Source organism: Medicago sativa, chromosome 6, assembly GCF_051527215.1.
Source record: "Medicago sativa cultivar Bolivia chromosome 6, Bolivia_mono, whole genome shotgun sequence".
NCBI lineage: Eukaryota > Viridiplantae > Streptophyta > Magnoliopsida > Fabales > Fabaceae > Medicago > Medicago sativa.
In genome coordinates, this window is record NC_140754.1 from 91,814,832 (window position 1) to 91,835,715 (window position 20,884).

At 36.1% G+C, this 20,884-nt stretch overlaps 1 protein-coding gene and 1 long non-coding RNA gene across 2 annotated transcripts; one reads left to right on the forward strand and one right to left on the reverse strand.

Moving 5' to 3' along the window:
* Nucleotides 1–498: 498 nt before the first annotated feature.
* Nucleotides 499–4,694, reverse strand: LOC146918217 (PR5-like receptor kinase). The gene is made up of 5 exons (XM_085719855.1): nucleotides 4,263–4,694; nucleotides 3,419–3,608; nucleotides 2,456–2,623; nucleotides 2,289–2,325; nucleotides 499–1,853 (listed from the first exon to the last, which is right to left on the reverse strand). The coding sequence occupies exons 1-5, from the start codon at nucleotides 4,536–4,538 to the stop codon at nucleotides 761–763; spliced, it is 1,764 nt and encodes a 587-aa protein (XP_085575981.1). The 5' UTR covers nucleotides 4,539–4,694; the 3' UTR covers nucleotides 499–760.
* Nucleotides 4,695–5,548: 854 nt separating this feature from the next.
* Nucleotides 5,549–8,342, forward strand: LOC146918218 (uncharacterized). The gene is made up of 4 exons (XR_015014275.1): nucleotides 5,549–6,203; nucleotides 6,462–6,543; nucleotides 6,888–7,005; nucleotides 7,987–8,342. It is a non-coding gene; the product is annotated as an uncharacterized LOC146918218 (long non-coding RNA).
* Nucleotides 8,343–20,884: the final 12,542 nt, after the last annotated feature.

Here is a 20,884-nt window from a genome sequence, read left to right on the forward strand (position 1 = left end):
AAGGGTGTGGATCTTCGTGGACTCTTCAATGATTGCAAAAGATTTGATACCTTCAATTATAAGTTTTTAATTTAGGTGTCATTACAATGGTCACATTGAATAAAAAATTGTTATGCTAACATATGTCCTTAAGTCATATTATGACACATTTTGTCCTTGTGAGCTTAGCTCAGTTGGTATGGACAATGCATACAATATGCAAGGTCCGGGGTTCGAACCCTAACCACCAAAAAAACAATAAAACAATATTATGACACATTATCAATACATTATCAATACATAATTTTCATAATTTTCATCTTTGGTTTTTTAACATGTATCGGACACATGTTAACATTTGTCATAAAATTTAGATCACCTCAAAAAAAAAAAAAAATTAGATGTCATTATTATGGGAGAAAATGAATATTTTACTAATATGTCGAATATTTTCATAACACATATTAAGTATATTCCTCAATCACAGCTTACTAGTTACTTCCACATAAGATAAAAACATTTTCTAGTATAGCTTGTTCTCCATTTGTAGCATATGCAGCAACAAACTTCTAAAGGGTATAAAGATGATAACATTATAACATAGAGTTTAATTTACATGATCAATTGTACATGACTTTGCATTAAATATAAAAACTATTTGAGACACTTGAACCCAATAGCTTCACAAGATGATTAAAGGGGTGGAGATTGTCTTCATTTGAAGAGGCTATCAACTCTGATTAAAAACTATATATATAACAATTATACATATACTCAAATGTTAAGAAGACTCTGATACTGATCTTGTAGGAGATGAATGCAATGGTTTTGGTGGCATTTCCAGTGAATTGATATCAACTTCTAACATTTCAATCACTTTACTCATTGTAGGTCTATAACTTGGAAATGTTTGAATGCACCATAAACCCACAATTGTCATTCTCCTTGCAATCTCATCTTCTTCCGTATCCATAATCCCATCAGGTCTCAAATTAGTGCCAAGCTCTAGCCTACTGTATACCCAATGTGGAAAGTATATCTCACTTGTGTGACTTGCATCAGCAATAATGTTTTTCCTCCCTCCAACCATTTCCAGCAACATCATTCCATAACTATAAACATCGGACTTGTATGAAACTCCTCCGAAATGTCTATTCCACACTTCTGGAGCTACATATCCCATTGTTCCTCTTTGATCTGACATCGAAATAATGCTCTCGTTCCTTGGACAGAGTTTTGCAAGTCCAAAATCTGAAATCTTTGGACATAAATTCTCATCTAAAAGAATGTTATGTGGTTTTATGTCGAAATGTAAAATTCTAGTGGTACATCCTCTATGCAAGTACTCTAGCCCACGAGCTATACCTTTTGCAATTTGATACAAATTATCCCAATTCAAAGATGCAATTGTCTCAGGTCCCTTATTGTAAATAAATTTGTCAAGAGAACCATTTGACATAAATTCATATATGAGTGCTTTTTTTGTGCCTTCAAAACAAAATCCAAGAAGGGTGACAACATTAACATGTGAGGTTCTAGTAATACTTGCTACCTCATTAATAAATTCTTCACCGCTTCCTTTGGATGAATTCAATATCTTTATAGCAACGTCGCAACCATTGAATAACTTTCCTTTGTACACAACTCCAAAACCCCCTTGACCAAGTTTAACCTTGAAAGAGTTTGTCATTTTCTTTATTTCTGAATATTTATATCTTTTCTGCAATAGTGCTCCATGATCTTTTAAAAATGCTTCAATATTGTTATCATTCTTGGTTCTAAACTGAAATTTTCCTTGTCGTATTGATGATTTAATTCTAAAACAATAGATAATGATGCACATTATGAATACGGCCATAACTGCGCTTACAACACCTGTTGATAAGGAGAATTGATTAAGTTGGTGTTTCAGTGATCTCCTTCTAATGCTTAATCATAACACTCTTGATAAAGTTGTACAAAGAATCTTGGTTAGAATTCACAAACATTAGTGTCATCAAAGACATGTTAAAATATAAATAATAATTTTAGGTTAAAAAATAAAAGACACGTGATTTAAGATTGATTACCTAGTATTATTTTCTTTATCTATGTTTCAAAATTTCTATTAGTAAAACTCACACACATTAAGTATAAAGTGTGTATTATAATCCACGTCTCAGTCTCTCAACATATCAAATCTCCGTACAACTTTTTATCCTCCTATTTATACATGCGGAATTAACTACCTAGTACCTAGTTATTATTTCTTTGCAAATGTATCGGTTAAAGACTGACAATAATGATTAAAGGGAAGTGTGATATATTACCCTATAATGATTTTCCTTTTCCAGTTAGAGTGGCTACCTGCAAGCAATTGTAAACATAAAGAGCAAGAGAAGTTGGTATATATTCTTCTTTAATAATAATTTTATAGACAAATAGTCTCATAGATTACAAAATTTAAGATCAAAGAGGTAGAAGGGTGAAGTAGTACCGGTTGTAGCATGATGAAATTTTGTAGAATTAGGCGGTAATGTTGGTGATGGTGATGGTGCTCGTGTCGAAGAATTTGTTTTAGAATTAGGCGGTAAGAATGTTGGTGACGGTGATGGTGATGGTGATGGTGATGGTGCTCGTGCTGGTGTCGAAGCTAACACATCGCCTTTAAAAACATTCAATCACAAAATTTTCAAATAATTAATTCATTAATAAAATACAAAATGAAAATTAAGTTTTAACTTAATTTACAAGATAAAACTTCAATTTAAATTTTGATTAAACATTATAAGTTGTCATGAAATAGGTTTGTGACTTAGCAAAGTATTTGCATTGATCCCATCGGTTCTCTTTGACTACAATTATAGCATAGTAAGAATACTTGTATTTACCATTTTATTGATACATATTACTAGTTGCTTTGAAATATGATCTCCTTTTGCAACATTATAACTCTTCAAACTGAGTTCATTTCCTATGTCAAAGTCAACTAGTCAACAAATCTTAACTTTTGTAGCATCCGGAAAATAGTGGGTACCACAGATTTTAAAAGCTAAAAAAAGTTGGATTCGGATAAGAATAATGCATAGTTCCATATATTCACTCATTAAATTATTTGTAATATTTGCTTTAACAACAATCTTTTTGTATTGAATGAAATTTATTATGTCATTCTTTATGAAAGTCGTTCTTAAAATAATACTATGATCAACTTTAATTTTAATCTTAATAATAGAGATCCTTTTTTCTATGTGTGACCCTTAAAAATAATATTGATGATTCTATAGAAAAGAATGTTATGGTATATTTTCCTAGAACTCTTCTTCATTTCTTAATATTGGCATGTCAATGTGAATCAAAACATTATATAATCATAATCTATATTGATGATTTCTTTTATTGAAATTAAAACTAGAATATAATCAACTTATAATAGGGTAAAAGAGATAAGTAGTAGTACCACAGTCCACAAATTCATAATCCACCACGAGGTAACCTTGAGACATCCCATACCCACTGATGTCAAGCTTTTTAAAGACATCTATATCCAAGTCAAGCCCTCCATGGCTACAGTCATCAACAATTCTTACTGTTTGGATGATCGGAAATCTTAATTGTGATACCGTACTCCCACTATCTCTGTTTGTCACCTGAAATTCGAGGTGACAAAATGAAAAAACTTAATAGATTTATATATAGACTGGACTACTGGAGATTTGTCATTTACTCATGATGAAATCGATCAACAATGAGTAAATGACTAATTCAACTATCAGAATTATAGTCTATTATCTACTTCCTAGGTGAAACTAACAAAATTTTAAAATTTTTGTCAAATTATTCTTCACATGATATAAAAAATTAATTTGACAGATTCAAACGGACTAAACACATTAAAAAGAAAATCAATTTTAGGGGTTGTAGCCTATAGAGACATTTTAGGGCTTGAATTTAAACCCCCTAAAGTTCAAATATTAATTGTTTTTTTTGGATTGCTCGTAAAGTTCACCCAAAAATCAGAAAATATAAACAAATATTAGTTGCCTTTACATTCTAAATGTGTTACAAGTTTGAGAGATTCGATTCCACCTCTCGATGGCCAAAAAAAATTTGTTTTTCAGAGAACTTTCTCAAATTGCTTCGAAAGTTATCCAAAAATTCAGAAGAAAAAGTTCATATGGTAGTTTGCATCCTACAAATACATTTTAGGGCATGGATATTTGAACCCGTGATGTGTGAGATTCCAACAAGGTTATGTGACATGAAGAAAATAAAAACTAAACTACAAACATTATTATACATACATTTAAGCACTTGCCACAAGCATCTTTGCTTAGCCATACACCACAAAAGGCAGCCCAACCATATTTGCTTCGCCATGACAATGATTTGTTCCCATCTTGATCTGCACATAACACACCTGATGTGTTCAAGTTCCACTTGTTTCGAATACCTTGTTTAGTTGTTGGAGAGTTGAAAGAACGATATGTAGCATTCACATTGATTTCACTTTGAGCTGAGGCAAGTGCTAGAACACAAAATATCAACACCAAATCCAGAAGGAAAAATTGCTTCAACATAGTTTTGAAACTAAAAAAAAAGAGAAACTACCAAGTGGTGTTTTAATAGTGGTGTGTTACTTGGAAGAAGTAGAAGTAGGTAGCATTAGCATAGAAGTTTTTGTTATAGGCAAAGGAAAAACATGAACCCGTGCTTTTAAAGGTGGTGAGATTTGTGAGTCAAGGTGAACTAAGTCAAATGCCCAATTATTAATTAAAGTTGGTAAATAAAAAGAAAACTTAATTTGGATAATCAATAACGTGTAAAATTTTTTCGCATGCATCCAATAAAACCACTCAATCATTTCACCATATTATGTTAGTTTTTAAAATATCTTTATAAATATTAATTTAACATTATTTAATTGAATGTATTTGTAAAAAAGTTGTACGAAAAAATTAATATTTGTAAAAATAAATGATATGCATAAAAATTAATCCCCTAGAATAACACTATCTGAGTCACATATTTTGTATATGATAATATATATATATATATATATATATATATATATATATAATTAGTTTTTATCATCCAAAATAAATCAATACGTAGTATTAAGATATATCAAGAAAAACAATAAAAAAAATTGAAAGAAGAAAAACAATAAATTTATCTCACAATTTAAAATTATGTGTATAAGTACAAATTTTTCCTAAAAGATCAGGTGTAATTAGAGACAGATGTAATATTAAACCAACCCTCACATTTTAAGTATACCCTTTTTCATTTTATAAATTTTCTAAAAATATCCACTTTTGTATATTTTCGGTTTAACTACTCTTCTGGCTATCAAGCAACAAGTATTACGATGATTGTGTGATCAAGATGAATGTTAAATTCAGCTCAATTATCTAGTGTTGTTTTCATGATGCAGTACGTGAGGGAAAATTTATTCGTTTTTATATATCCATGTAAAAAGTAAATATGAAGAATTTAAAAAGAAAAAGATGACATTTTCAATAGGCCCAACATAAAGGAGACCCTACTAATAAAGTTTGTTTTGATTTAGGCTTCCACTAAAAATAATATAATCCTTTATTATTAAAGCCAGACTTGATGTGCTGGCAGTGTTGCCCTAATCACTTCCAAATTTCCCTCCTAATCCCATATTAATTGCTAACGTAAACTGCCAACTACCCCAGTTCATCTCAGCCGTTGCTATCATGATCTTTCATGTACCTAGATAAATCAATATCTTCGCTCACATTAATTGCTCCTCAGCTGCTAAAACCCACTAAACCATCGTGCATTAAATTTGACCTTACATATGCCTCTTTCAACTACCTATGGTTTTCAAATGTGTGTTTAACAAGCTTTACACCGCTGATAAATGCATTTCTCTCTCATGCTTTCTTTCTCCTTTCTACACTATCCATTTCTCTTTCAGTCTCTCACTCCCTCTTTCTTCTTCTCTTTCTCAACCTTTGCCGTCTCTCATCAATCAATATCTGATTTCTCTCAACCATCACAAAATTCATCCTTCATTCTCACTCTCTCGCCGCAAAGGTTGAGAAATGGATAGTGTAGATCACAAAATTCATCCTTCATTTCCATCATCTCTCCAATCGTATTAACGGCGTTGTTAACTTTGCTCGGTAATGGTGGTTTTAAGAGGTTTCCTTACAACACGAAGCGGCGGAGGTCGGAGCTTCAATTCACGATGTTCGTTCCGCCGTTGAAAGGTAATAATCTATTTCGCTTCTATTTTATTTTGTTATATTTTCTAGGGTTTATCGATGCCAGAAATTGATTTTATCTGCGGTAATTGGAGTCTGAAACTGAACAAATTTTGATGATGCTATTGGGTTTTGTGTTGTTGTTGTTGTTGTTGTTTCCTTGCTTGCTTGGTGTATTTATGATAACTGGACTGATTTACAATTTTGTTGTTGTAATGGACGGTTTTACACTAATTTTTTCTTTCTCCTTTTTGTTTTTTTTAGGTTAACCACCTTCCTCTGCAAATGTTGGAATGGACATTTGCAGAGTTGTCGAAGAAGATCAAGATGAAATAAGGATTTTCAGGTATGAATTGGAAGTACATAAATATTTTGACTCAAATGAACTACTTGAAGTACGTATAGTTAAAAAAACTTAAAAGATTACTACCCTTCTTTTGATACATCTAGAAATTGTATCTACCGTGTTTAAGCTTGATTAAGATTTTTTTTAGTAGGAAGAATAAGGCCTGCACATTACATTACAAGTCTAATTTTCTTTTGAACTTATTCATTTTGTTTTCAGTTATAATCTATATTGTTTTAAGTTTATTTTTAGTTCCAAAGAACTTATTGAAAGGTAGTGAGATTGTTTCATTTTTTTCATGAAGGTAGTATGATTATTTTTTCATGAGATTGTTTTATTTGCAGGGTTTAGGGTAAATCGTAACATATGAGCTTCAATGGGTGTGATTTTGACAGGTTTGATTGTATTGGAGTAGCTCAAATACATTAAGCATCTATATCGAATTCCAAATCTCACTATCAGGTATAGTGTTTTTCCCTTCCACATATTCTCTATTTTGTGCATTCATTACATATCACAAGATTTGACTGAATTCTGTCCCATTTTCTTCAATTGCAAATGAGACCTTGGTGGAACAAATTAATGTGATTGTCTTATACTTCATTTTCAGAACTAAGTTCAGCAGACATGATTATCTATTGCATTTTGTTTAATTTAACAAGAAATCTAGAAATGTCATTTTTATTTTGCTATGACATTTAACATGAACAAAGTGAAGTTATAGAGATTAACTATACACAATTCAATATGATCAGATGTTTATGTTGCTCTATCAAGAGACATTTGTAGGTCAACTCTGGAATTAGTTGATTTCTTGATAGAGCAACATAAACATCTGATCATATTGAAGATCTGTTGTCAAAATTAAATGAGGCAAACAAACAACTTAAAATTAAATGAGCTTTTTCCAACTTGGAAAAGTGACTATCTTCTCTGTTTGCACTTGCTTATTCCTTTTCATTGTTGACTTTGGCTAAATGAATATTGTTTGAGGTTTCCTTTTAATATATAATATGTATTATTATCTTATTTCTCTATTGTTGAAAGTCCTATATCACGTTGCCATCTGATTATAATGTTCTATTAGATGTATGACAAACATATAGTTGGTATTAGTGATTGTAATATCTCCAAAGTCAATTCTTGATGGTTATATAGAATATTTCATCTGCTAATATGGTTATTGTAGGCGTGTCTCATGATGTTGGGAGTGGTTTAACCCTACTGTCTGTGAGATCAATTCTAATTTGGTTCAGTTTTTATGCCAAGTGTTTTTTGAGCTTTTTGACAGTAGGGGAAGTTTTTATGAGATTGTAGTTATTCTCTACATATGCTGTTTTTCCTGTCATTTGAAGCATCATTTGGCGCGTATGTTAACATTTTTTTCATTAAAGAGTTTTGATTATGTGTTTTTTTCTTTTCTTTCTACTTTGGCGTTTGCAGATTTGTAGGATTGTTTAGGGGCTTCAGGTGTGGTATGGCAGCCATTTCAGTTACGCGCTCTAGCGGACAGGTTTAGCAGGTTTTTCTGCCAAGTTTTTTACTGCTTTTTACAAGGAAGTGTTTAGTCTATGTTTTCATCATAAGTTGATTTTAGTGATGCTGGTTTTTGTTGTTTGACGTGGTATGTTGTTACTTGCTTTATGTATTGGTAGTTATTTGCTTCATAAATTACTTAGAACATTGATTTACCTTTCTTAGAGGTAGTTTCCTGTTAAGGTTTATAATTCATGTCCTTACCATTTGTACATTTGTAACGATTATATGTTCATATAAAGATCAGAATCAATTGATAATAATCTTCTTTAAATTTTGCTTGAGCAATTCTTTTTAATTTACTCACTCTTATGCTTTTTGGTGAAAACCCATATGTCTTAAGGTCAATATTTTTAAAAATAAAATTGATTTAAATAGTGTATCTCTATTATGCTTTTTGGTGGTGTTTTTAAATAGACATGTTACATCTTTGAAAGAAAAGAAAAAGATGATTAAATATTAACAGTGACTTCAAATATTATCTATAGAGAAGTATTTCATGTGTGATAACTAACGTAAAATGTATGGTTATTTTAATGTCATTATGATATGATTAATGTAATACATTTTTATCATATGACATTTTCACTACAATTTTTCATCGCGTTAAAACTTATTCGAGCATGTTTTAGTTGATAGGACCCGTGCGATAGCACGGGTCAAGAGTCTAGTTGTTATATAAGAGATCTTCTTGCTTTTTATGCTTCGTGTTACTCGTAATATGGTTTGAGAATGTTCTTTTTCCACGTCATAGTAAATCCGAACTGTTTTTTTTTTTTTTTTGAGAGAATAGTAAATCCGAACATGTTATGCATCAGATTAATAATAAATTATGACGACTATTGACCATAAACAGCAAATAGACAAATTACGCGGTTATAAACAAACACGTCCTCTCAAAAAAAAAACACAAACACGTCCTAATCTTACTCGATCAACTGTGTCCTTTGGAACATAATCACAAGCCAATTTCGTAGAAAAGGGGGCTGGCTCATTCAACAAAGCATAGGTTATATTTTATAGGGAAGTGTTAGAAGCTTGAAATTAGGTTTATGTGATTTGAGGATTTAGAGAGAAGATAGGTAAAGAAAATAGATTAGAACATTAGAGACAGAAGATGATTTATATAGTTATAAGATAAACTTTCAGTCAAATTTTTTTATAACAGAAACTATTAAGAAAAATATAAAGATTATGAGTTAGATCTAAAAACCTAAATAAATGAGTTAGATAAAACATAATGATGGCATTTGATTATTTTAGTCGGCATTCGGGATAAGATTGGATTGTTGTTGTTGTAGGTAAACACTGTTACGGAAATGACATTTCACATTGGTTGGAATCGACTTTTCACATTGGGTCCCAACCGATGTCCCTAAAGGTGAGGTTGTTTATGTCATCAACTTTTCACATCGCGTACGGAACCGTTGTGATATGTCGCAATCCACATCGGGCAGCAAGTCACTGATTTGATATGTGCGCCAATAGTCTAAAAACATAGCATTTCACACCGGGTTAACAATGGCAACCGATGTCAAATAGGTGTTAGGTTAGTTATTATGTTTAGCTTAAACAAATTTGTTATCCACCCCATCAAAGTGTGGAATATATAATGGCTTTGTTGTTTTGAAAGTGAATATTTAAAAGTTAAAACAGTTTCTTCCTTCGTAATTTTACAACATATACTACAGAATTCAATATGTTATAATAATATTGTTTTTATAACAAAGGATTTTTGTTTTGCAAGTGAATATTTAAAAGTTAAAACAGTTTCTTCCTTCGTAATTTTACAACATATACTACAAAATTCAATATGTTATAATAATATTGTTTTTATAACAAAGGATTTCATAGCAGAGCACCTCAAAATCGATCCCTCCTTTGCTATAAAATTTGCACACAAATTTTGTTCTTTAAGATATCATGCTGCAATGTAGTGTTACTATTCTCATTTAAATCATCTCTAATATTAAAGATGTAAGTAACATAAGCGTGTAAGTTATGATCACGATCATCAATAAACAGTTCAACGACTTCCAAGCAATCACTCTTAGATAATCTTGTTATAGCTTTTGTTATGACAAAAATCAAGACACATCTGTATAACACACAACTCGGCTAACAATGTATCACCTCCAACTTCATAGTGAGAAAAATCAACCACCTAGTAACTGGCATGGTTGCAAACAACACCACACCTAAGCACCCATAGTCTTCTAGGTAACCATCATCAACATTAAGTTTGAGAGTACCTTCTGAAAGGAGGGCTCTAGTGAGCCAAGAGACGAGTGAGTGTGAATTCATTCCAAGATTTGGATAGTAAGCAATCCACTCATTATGCAAGAAGAAGGTCTTTCACACCACCTCATGAGTACGCCAATGTTGATCCTTAAAAATAATATTATTTCTCCAACACCATACTTACAACAACCAGTGACAAACAAAATTGAGGAGGCACCACATGTCATCTCATAAAGCCAAAGTCTGACATCAGTTTGGGAGAAAAAAATTTATCGCCCTATATTCAATAGAGGTAAAGCTCTCTAGAATGCAAGCACTCAGATAAATAATAAATAATATCATCTATAAGTGAAGAGCAACGAATGCATCTTAAGAAAACTACCATGTTGCAATGATGCCAACAAACATCAATAAGAAGGACATTGTAAAAACCAAGCGAAAGAAAATGTTGTAGTTTAATTGGTATTTAAGACGCAAGTGAATTCATGTTACAATTAATTTTTTAATTTCTGTCAAAACAAAAGTGGAGAATGTCTGAACTATGGCTTCCGTTACCACCGAATACGGCCGCTGTTCTCCTTTATTTGTTTCCTTTCTCTCATGCGATTTTGAGGTTTCAACCGAGAGATGAACAGTAACCTGATGAATCAACCAATTCTCTCTGGTGTTATACCCTAATTTTGGACCTAAAAATACTTATTCAATTCTTCTTTTCTTGCATTATAAGTCATGTGAACTATCTCTGATCAATTGCATCTTTCTCTGCATTTTATTTCAATGTTATTTGCAAAATTCACATAGAAGGGTATTTTAGTCATTTCCTATGTCAAATTTCTCTCAGTCTTTCAAAATTTTGTTTGAGTCCTTTCAAATAGTTTGAATAAGTCTTCATTTCATTCTATATCAAAATCCATTTCAAAATTTGCATGTGAAGTCATTTTTTGAGTCAGTTTTGTCCTTAGGGGCATTTTAGTCTTTTCATGTGTCAAAGCCCTGTTTAAATACTAAAAAATTGTCTCTGAGTCTTTCAAGTTGGTTTAAATGAACTGTTGTTTCATTTCTCTGTTAAAAATCCATTTTAAATTTGCATCTGAGTCATTTTCAGTCGTTTTAGTCCCAGGGGCATTTTGGTCATTTCACACGAAATTTCGGCAGAGAGAGGTTACTTTAAAGTACCTCATTTAGGCCATTGGTTCGTTTTAGTCCGTTTTGTGTTTTTTATTGGTTTCACTTTACGTTCAGTCAAAATTACCAATTTTATTCCAATTTTATTTTTTTTCTTTTGTTTCATTTTCGGTCCTTTTATTTTTTAGATATTGCATTTGAGTCCTTTTTGTCTTAAAATTGTTTTTTAGTCTTATTGCAGAATGGTCCCTTTAGTTTGTTATTTTGCAGAAAGGTCCTTAAAGCATTTTGAGTCCAAGTCCAAGCCTAGGGAACACGTGGCAGCAGGTTATTGGGTCAGAGTGTACAAGTGTCAGCTATAAAGCCCAGTCATCTCAGTCAATGCCAACAGATCCATTCATTCAGTGCCAACTCACACAAACACATCACAATTTTCTCTCTCTTGTCAGTTAGATCAAGATTCAGAAATTTGAAGAAAATCTTCGAAGTTCATCAAGAACTTCGCATGAACTTCATCTTCTCCGAACCCTAATCCTTTCAATTCTCCATCAAATCCTTCAATTCACACGCATTTCAACTCCACAGAATCCTTACAATCCTCAAAACCGTTTCAATTTCACAAAGAACACAAGAACGCACAAAATCACATATAAACCCTAATTTTCCAGAATCAACAATTCAAGGCAGACTTATGAATTTCGTCACGATTCTCAGCGATCCATTGCTGGATTCTCATCATTGAACCATTGCTTCGCAATTCTAGTGCGAATTCACCACCTACGGTGACGAATTCAGGCACGATCACGAAGACTTGATCGTACGAAGAGAAGAAGAAAGAACGAAGTGAATCCTGAAACGGTGAAAAGGAACCAGAGGACTCAAAAGCTTTCTCAAGGATCTGTGTTCGAATCTCCACTAAAAATCCAGGTAATCTCGAAAAGACCTTTTCGTTTCACCTCAAATCTTCATCAAAGGTCCATAAACAAAAAATAAACGGTGAATCAAGTGGATTAACAAGTCTTGAGACTCGTTCATTTGAAAAAGATTGAAAGAAGTTCAAAAAACTTGAAATCGAAACCCTAAAGCACAAATCCACGAAGATTCACGGTTTATTTTACAAATACGAGTTCATATTCATAATCAGTAGAGGAAATAGTCCAGATTAGAGCCTTGTTTCAAGAGATTTCGAAAAGATTTGAAAAGCCTGAAACCGTAAGTTTGAAATGTAGATCTACACAGATTCAATAAGTTTTAGAAAAAACGAAGTAGATCTTCAAACTCAGGAAGGAAAAACGAACACACCAGTGTAAAAAGCTTTCGAAAACAGTCAAGTATGAAGTTCCGGCACGGTGGTTCCGTCACCGGAAACCTAACCGTCGCCGGAAACTTCATCGGTGTTCTTGTTTTTTCCAGAAAGTCATGAGGTTGAAGATGAAGGTTGTAGAGAGAGGCGAGAGCTTCTCTCACTAAACAACAACATAGAGAGAGAAAGAAGGGAAGGGAATGAAGCAGACCGGTGTACTAGTGCTTTTATAAGCACTTGAACCGGTCCGGTTCATGACTGGTTCGGTTTCCTTCCATTCCTGGCCATTGATTTCGCTCCCTATGCACGTGTACGGCTTAGATGCTATTTTCCTGTGTGCCTGAATGTGTTATTGTGAGCCTGCTGCTTCTGGACCCTTGGATCTAGGTCTAGATGGAGCTGGATCAATCCAACGCTCCTGATGCGTTTGGATAGTCCATATCCATCAAGATCTTGGGCATGGGCCTTATGTCCTTGCAGATTTCGTTTTTCCTTTCATTTTTTACTATTTCCCACACTGTCTTTGATATTTGTACCCCTGGCATGCTTCAAATGTTTTAGAAAATTCTAGAAAAATTTATAGAGTTTTCTTGAGATTTTTGTGATGTTTTTGTGTAGTTTTATACTGAAAAACTTGATAAAAAATATTGAGATAGTTTCTTGTTTCATTTCTTGAATTTCATGTTAAAAAATGGTGAAAATTGACTTAATTTTGTTTCCAATTCTTGATGTATACTTGTGATTCATGATATGTGTTTTGGTGAAGAGTTTACCTTAGTTTGAATGTTTCTTATTGGTCATGTGCATATATTGTTTACTTACTTGCTTTGCAAGTAATGTTGGTGAATAAATAGTGTAAATAGGTCTAGATTCACATTAAGATGTAAGGCTCACTATGAACTCTTAGATCCTCATTTTTAAACCTGGATTTCATGTCTTGAAAATGTGTTGAACCATGGGAATTATAGGTCATAGTTAAGCCTTGCCTTGATGAGGAATTCTAGGTCTATTTTACACTACTTTTGCTTATTTCATATCCATTCTTTTCCTCCCTTTGGTTATAATAGCTTTACTTGCTTATATCTCTTCTTTTCATGCCTTATATTACTAACAATTTCCTCTATTGTATTTCATACATCATGAGCATTTCATCTTCCATCTCACATCTTCATCCTTTTATTTTTTCTACACTTTAAAGTTCATGCAAAAAGTAGAGTGTAAAACTTAGGAAATTTTGTAATATTCCTTCCTTATGCCTTTTAATTTCTTGGCAAAGAGGCCATAGAATGTATCTAGGGCATGATGTAAAGGACAATGGACTCTAATAATGTACACCGACACAAGCACCGACACATGCACACACATCACTCTAGTTATATAGCTAGAATATGCATGTTTAGATGTATGTTTAGGATTGTATGTTTAGATGTATGTTTAGGCTTTATACTTAGAAAAAATCAATTTTCCAAAAAAACTTGAACAAACATCACTCAAACCATTTTCCAAATAAACCTTGGGATCCAACATCCCATTGAATTTCTTTTTTCCATTTTCTTAATCAAATTTCAATGAAAATAATCATGTTTAGACCACATTTTGCAAATGACTAATCCAACCTCACAATTTCATAATCTCATGCCCTTGAGGCCTCTTTCTATTCTTCAAATTCCAATTTTCAAACTTAAAATCAACCAACAAAAACAAAAACATTTTTTGGAAGAGAACTACGGTGGATTTGATCCCTTAATCGGGTACGTAGGCAAGGAATCAAAATTCCTTCAATTCAAATAAAATAAAAATTCAAAAACATTCTTCTCCCTCCAATTCTTCACTTAGAAAACTCTTAGGATTAAATAAACTCTTTTAAAATAGCATTTAAAAATGAAGCGCGCGCGTAGAAATTAAAGACGGTTCCTATAGGATACTATAGTCGTTATGGGTGCCTAACACCTTCCCATAGCGAAAACAACTCCCGGACCTCGATTCTCAAGGGTTTTGCTTACTTTTTCCCTTCCCAAGAAAAAATAAGATATCACCGGTTAGAAAGGTTCAAACGTAATCAATGTTTGAAACCCGAAAACCAAGATAAAACAGCTGGCGACTTCACTGGGGACATTCGAGAGTTACGCCTAGTCTTTATTTCCACGCTTGCGCTCTTTTTACTTGTTTCTTTTACTTGCTTTCCTATGTGAATAAATGTTTAATTTCTTGCAAACGTGTGGGGTGAGAATATCAAAAGTCCTGCACCCGGGCTGAGTGAACTTAGGATTTAGGAGGGATATAATCGACAATTCATTCCGGGGGTTGCCTCGTGTTTTGGATTATGCGATCAATCCCACATAGCTGAGGCATTTTGGGGGTGATGTTGTCGGCGCGTGTTGTCGCGCTTAGGCACTTTATTTCCAATTGTTCTATGACGCTATGAACCGTAGATAACCAAACCCATCCATGGCCATTTTCTAGGATGTAGTGCGGAGGCTAAACCGAGTGTTGTCTCGAATTTTAGTCGTCACGCAATACTACACTCAAGTTAGACCTTCCACGGATAATCATGGAGCGAGTGTTGTCTCGTGACACCGTGATATACGTTGGAGAGGTTGCAACTTGGGAACTTTTTAGAACCCGGTTACTATTATCCTAAAGCCCTAGTTTCACCGGACGTCGTGTCCACCCATGACTCCTCGACTTTGAACCTCAACCCACCATGTTTTCTCCGAACTTGAACATAATCATGCATTCATGCATACATTCATACATGCATAAACTTTTGTCATGCATTGTTATCGAAAGGCTTAGACAAGTGAATTTGTAAACATTGTAGGAATGAAGATGACTAAGTCCTACAAGTTCAAGGAAGTGGATTTGGCTAGTTTGAGAGATTTGGCACTCAAGATTGAGGATCCGACTGGTTTCCGACACCGTTATGAGGCTTTACTTCCTATTCTTCATACTAATGTGGATGAGAAACTTGTGCACACTCTAGTGCAATTCTATGATCGGGGGTATCGGTGCTTTACGTTTCCAGACTTTCAGTTGGTGCCTACTCTAGAGGCTTATTCTCACTTGATGGGTCTATCCATTGCTAAGGGGGTGCCCTTTGCGGGACTTGAGCATCCTCCTACTTCTCTGGTTATTGCTAAGGATCTCCATCTTACAACCTCCGATGTCTCCAAGAATCTTGTCACTAAGGCACGTATCCGAGGGTTCACTTCAGAGTACCTTCTTGGGAAAGCCAACCTCAATACCACTTGCCAGGACACTCTCGAGGCTATTCTTGCACTCCTCATCTATGGGCTTATTCTCTTTCCAAATCTTGACGACTTCGTGGACATGAATGCTATTATGATCTTCCACTCCAAGAATCCGGTTCCTACCTTGCTAGCTGACACATACCATGCTATTCACGATCGTTCCGGCAAAGGTCGTGGATACATTCATTGTTGTGTGCCCCTCCTCTATAGGTGGTTTATTTCGCACCTTCCGAAGTCTTTCCACAACAATCCGGAGAATTGGTCTATTTCACAGAGGATTATGGCTCTCACTCCTAATGAAGTGGTTTGGCTCACTCCCGCTTCTAGAGTCAAGGAAATCATCTTTGGTGGCGGAAAATTTCTTAATGTACCTCTTCTTGGTACCCGGGGTGGAATCAACTACAACCCGGAGCTCGCCTTGCGACAATTTGGTTTCCCGATGAAAGAAAAGCCCATCAATCTTGCTACAGCTCCTTACTTCTTTCACTACTCTAATGCTCCCACCGGCATAAAAGAGGATTTCATGGAAGCTTGGTCTAAGCTTCGGAAGAAAGAGGTGAAGCATATGGGTGTAAGGTCCGGTATTGCTCATGAGGCCTATACACAGTGGGTGATAAATCAAGCCGAGGAGATTGGTATGCCTTACCCCTCTATGAGATATGTGTCTGCATCTGTTCCTACCATGCCTTTGCCTCTACTCCCACCTACCCAGGAGATGTATCAGGAGCGTCTAGCTATGGAGAGTCGGGAGAAGCATCAGTGGAGGGCTCGATACTATGAGGCTGAGAATTTGATCATGACTTTGGATGGAAAGGATGAGCAGCAGACTCATGAGGTCTTGACACTGAAGAAAGAGTTAGCTAAGGCTAAGAGAGAGATCGAAGAGAAAGATAGGTTGCTTATGAGAGACTCTAAGAGGGCTAGGGGTGCCCGTGACTTCTATGCACGATATTGCAGCTATGAGTCTGAGTCTGAGGATGATGCTTCCACTTCCTATGCTTGAGGACCTCCATTTCCTGTTGTTATTTCCATTTGTTTATGTCAGAATTATCTTGTAAAACTATATGTTGATTGTTTGTTTTCCATTCATGTTAATTGTTGTTTAGTGATGTTTGCAACTTTCTAATTTGTCTAAAACCCTTCGATAACATAAAAAAAAAAGAGTCTTTTTACATATGCATTAACACATTTCATGCATCATATGCATTCATTGGTCACAAAAAACTTCTCTCGTGCTCATTGCCTCCTGGTTTTGTCCGCCGCAGTCTGAAAAGTGGCTCGTGTTCGCAAAGTCTACCAGCCAGATAGAATTCATCAGACAAGATTTCACAAGAGAAGAATTATGGCTAGCTTTGAAGAAGAAAATGCTCAGCTCCGTGCCGAATTGGCTGCTATGAAAGAAGACTTGGCTAAGGCTCATGACGCTATGTCCACTATGATGGCTGCACAAGAACAACCAGCCACTTCTATACCAGTTACTGCTGAGGTGATTCCCTCTATCCCACTATCTACTGTGGCTACTGATGCTCGGTTTGTTATGTCCAACGGCCGTCCTTATGGACTCCCACCTTTCTATTCTCCTAATACTGCTGCTGGTGTCTCGGGTTTTGCTGGTCAAGGACAGATTCCTGTGTCCACTGCTATGCCTCAGGTGACTACTGTTGTTACCGACCCTATTGTACACACTGTGCAACAGGTGATTGATGTTGACACTCCTCGTGGACAAGATCCCGCATTGGAAGCTATGAAAAGGCAGTTGAGGGAGTTGGCTGGAGAACTCCGTGAGGTCAAGGCTAGCCGGGGAAGCAACGGTGCTCCTGCTAAAGCTCGTGATCTATGCTTGGTATCCCGATTTGAGGTTCCTAAGAAATTCAAAGAGCCAGAATTTGACAAATACAATGGAACTTCTTGCCCACACAACCATGTTATCCGGTATGTCCGAAAGATGGCTAACTACGCAGATAATGATGCACTGATGATCCACTGCTTCCAGAGTAGCTTGACAGATGATGCAGCAGATTGGTACACTAGTCTGAGCAAAGACAACATCCATACTTTTGAGGAACTTGCTGCTGCTTTTGAAGGTCAATATGAGTTCAACACTCGTCTGAGGCCAAACAGGGACTCTCTTAAAGCCCTATCTCAGAAATCAGATGAAACCTTCCGAGAATATGCTCAGAGGTGGAGAGGGGCAGCTGCCCGTGTTTCTCCTCGACTTGATGAGGAAGAGTTAACACAGACATTCCTGAAGACTCTGAAGAAGGAATATAAGGAGAGAATGATAGTCTCTGCTCCAAACAACTTCTCTGATATGGTCACAATGGGAACTCGTCTAGAGGAGGCTGTCCGAGAGGGTATTATTGTTCTTGAGAAAGGTGAATCTTCAACCAATGCACCGAAGAAGTACGGTAATGGCCACCATAAGAGGAAAGAATCTGACGTAGGGATGGTATCCGGTAACCCATCTGCATCTGCCACACAATTACCTTTGCCCTATCACTACATGCAGTACTCTCAACATCCGTTCTTCCCGCCATTTTACCAGCAATATCCTCTGCCACCGGGTCAACCACCAGTGCCCGTCAATGCCATTGCTCAGCAAGTACAACAACAGCCTCCTGCTCAACAGCAACGGCAACAACAACAGGGTCCCCGACCCAAACCTTCTTTTCCACCAATACCAATGCGGTATGGGGAGCTGCTTCCAACTCTACTGGCCAAGGGACACTGTGTCACTAGACCAGGCAAGCCTCCGCCTAATCCTTTGCCCCCCAGGGTCCGACAGGATCTAACATGTGAATTCCATCAGGGCGCTCAAGGCCATGATGTTAAAGGTTGCTTTGCTCTGAAGTATATTGTGAAAGACCTGATAGAAAAAGGACGGTTGACTTTTGAGAATAGTGTTCCGCATGTTCTTGACAATCCGCTTCCAAACCATGCTGCTGTTAACATGATTGAGGCTTTCGAAAGAATCCCCGTTCCTCAAGAGGATCCCATGTTGGATGTCCGCAATGTTGTTACTCCCTTGGTACCGTTACATGTCAAGCTCTGCCAGGCTTCTTTGTTCAATCATGATCATGCTTCCTGTCTAGGATGTCTGCAGAATCCTATGGGCTGTTGTGTGGTGCAAGGTGATATCCAGAGCTTGATGGATGACAAATACTTGATTGCCAGTGACGTATGTGTCATTGTGCCAGTGTTCCATGACTCTCCTGTTGAAAGTGTATCTCAGACAAAGAATGTTGAGCCTTTGGTGATCAAGCTACCTGGTCCGGTATCTTATACCTCTACCAAAGCAATTCCCTACAAGTACAATGCAACCATGATTGAGAACGGAGTGGAGGTGCCTCTGGTATCCCCAGCTACAGTTGACAATGTTGCCGGTGAAATTACAACTCTGAGAAGTGGAAAAGTCCGTCCACCCTTGTTTCAAAAGAAGGTGGTGACACCTATTGCCACAATAACTCCACCAGTTGTTCCTCCTGTTGACAAGAACCCCGGCCCAACAGGCCAGTCTATTGACGAGTCTAACCTGGATGAAATTCTGAGGCTTATCAAGAAGAGTGACTATAAGATTGTTGACCAACTGCTGCAAACTCCGTCAAAGATATCCATCTTGTCTCTGCTCATGAGCTCAGAAGCTCACAGGAAGGTGTTGATGAAGATACTTGAGCAAGCCTATGTTGATCATGAAGTCTCTGTGGAGCAATTCAATGGAATAGTGGGTAACATTACCGCTTGCAATAGCTTGGGATTCGGTGATGACGAACTCCCCGAAACAGGGAAGCACCACAACTTGGCTCTACATATCTCGGTGCACTGCAGGTCTGATATGATATCCAACGTGTTGGTGGACACTGGATCATCGTTGAATGTAATGCCTGAGTCCATACTAAGGCAATTAAGTCATCATGGGATTTCCCTGAGAGGTAGCAGCTATCTGGTTAAAGCTTTTGATGGATCCCGCAAAGATGTTCTCGGGGAAGTAGACTTGCCAATTACCATTGGTCCTGAGACATTTCAGATTACTTTCCAAGTCATGGACATCAATGCTTCCTACAGTTGTCTCCTCGGAAGGCCGTGGATTCACGACGCTGGAGCAGTCACTTCTACTTTGCATCAGAAGCTTAAGTTCATGAGGAATGGTAAGATTGTCACTGTGCATGGTGAGGAAGCATATCTAGTTAGCCAAGTGTCATCTTTCTCTTGTGTTGAAGCAGGGTCCGCTGAAGGGACGTCGTTTCAAGGTTTGACTGTTGAGGGTGCAGAGCCCCGGAGGGCTGGTGCTAGCATGGCTTCATTGAAGGATGCCCAGAAGGCTGTTCAAGAAGGGCAAGCTGCTGGCTGGGGCAAAGTGATTCAGATTTTGGAAAACAAGCGTAAAGAGGGCCTTGGATTCTCCCCAACCTCTGGTGTTTCAAAGGGAACTTTCTACAGTGCTGGGTTCATCAATGCTATTATTGAAGAGGCTGCTGAGAGTAGTCACGTGCCTACATTTGTTATACCAGGAGGCACTGTGAGAAATTGGGAGGCCATTGATGTTCCCTTAGTCATGCATGCTTCCATGTAATGTGTCTTGTTGCTCATGTTTTTTGTTTTCAAAATAATAATCCTTTCGCTCTGCCCAAGGCGAAAGTGATATCATTGTAAGGGCGTGTTTGTTTCGGCATTGCCGTTATCAATAAAAGTTGTCGTTTTTCTCACGACTCTTTGTTTTTTTACTTCTTTTTTTAGTGCCTTTTTCTTGGAAATAATGGTAATGCCAGAAAAAACCAAAACATCTATATTTTCTTATTAATTTCAAAAATCTGCATAAAAACATTTTTCTAAAATCATTCCAATCATATTATGCAGATTGAACCATAATAAACACGTTGAACATAGT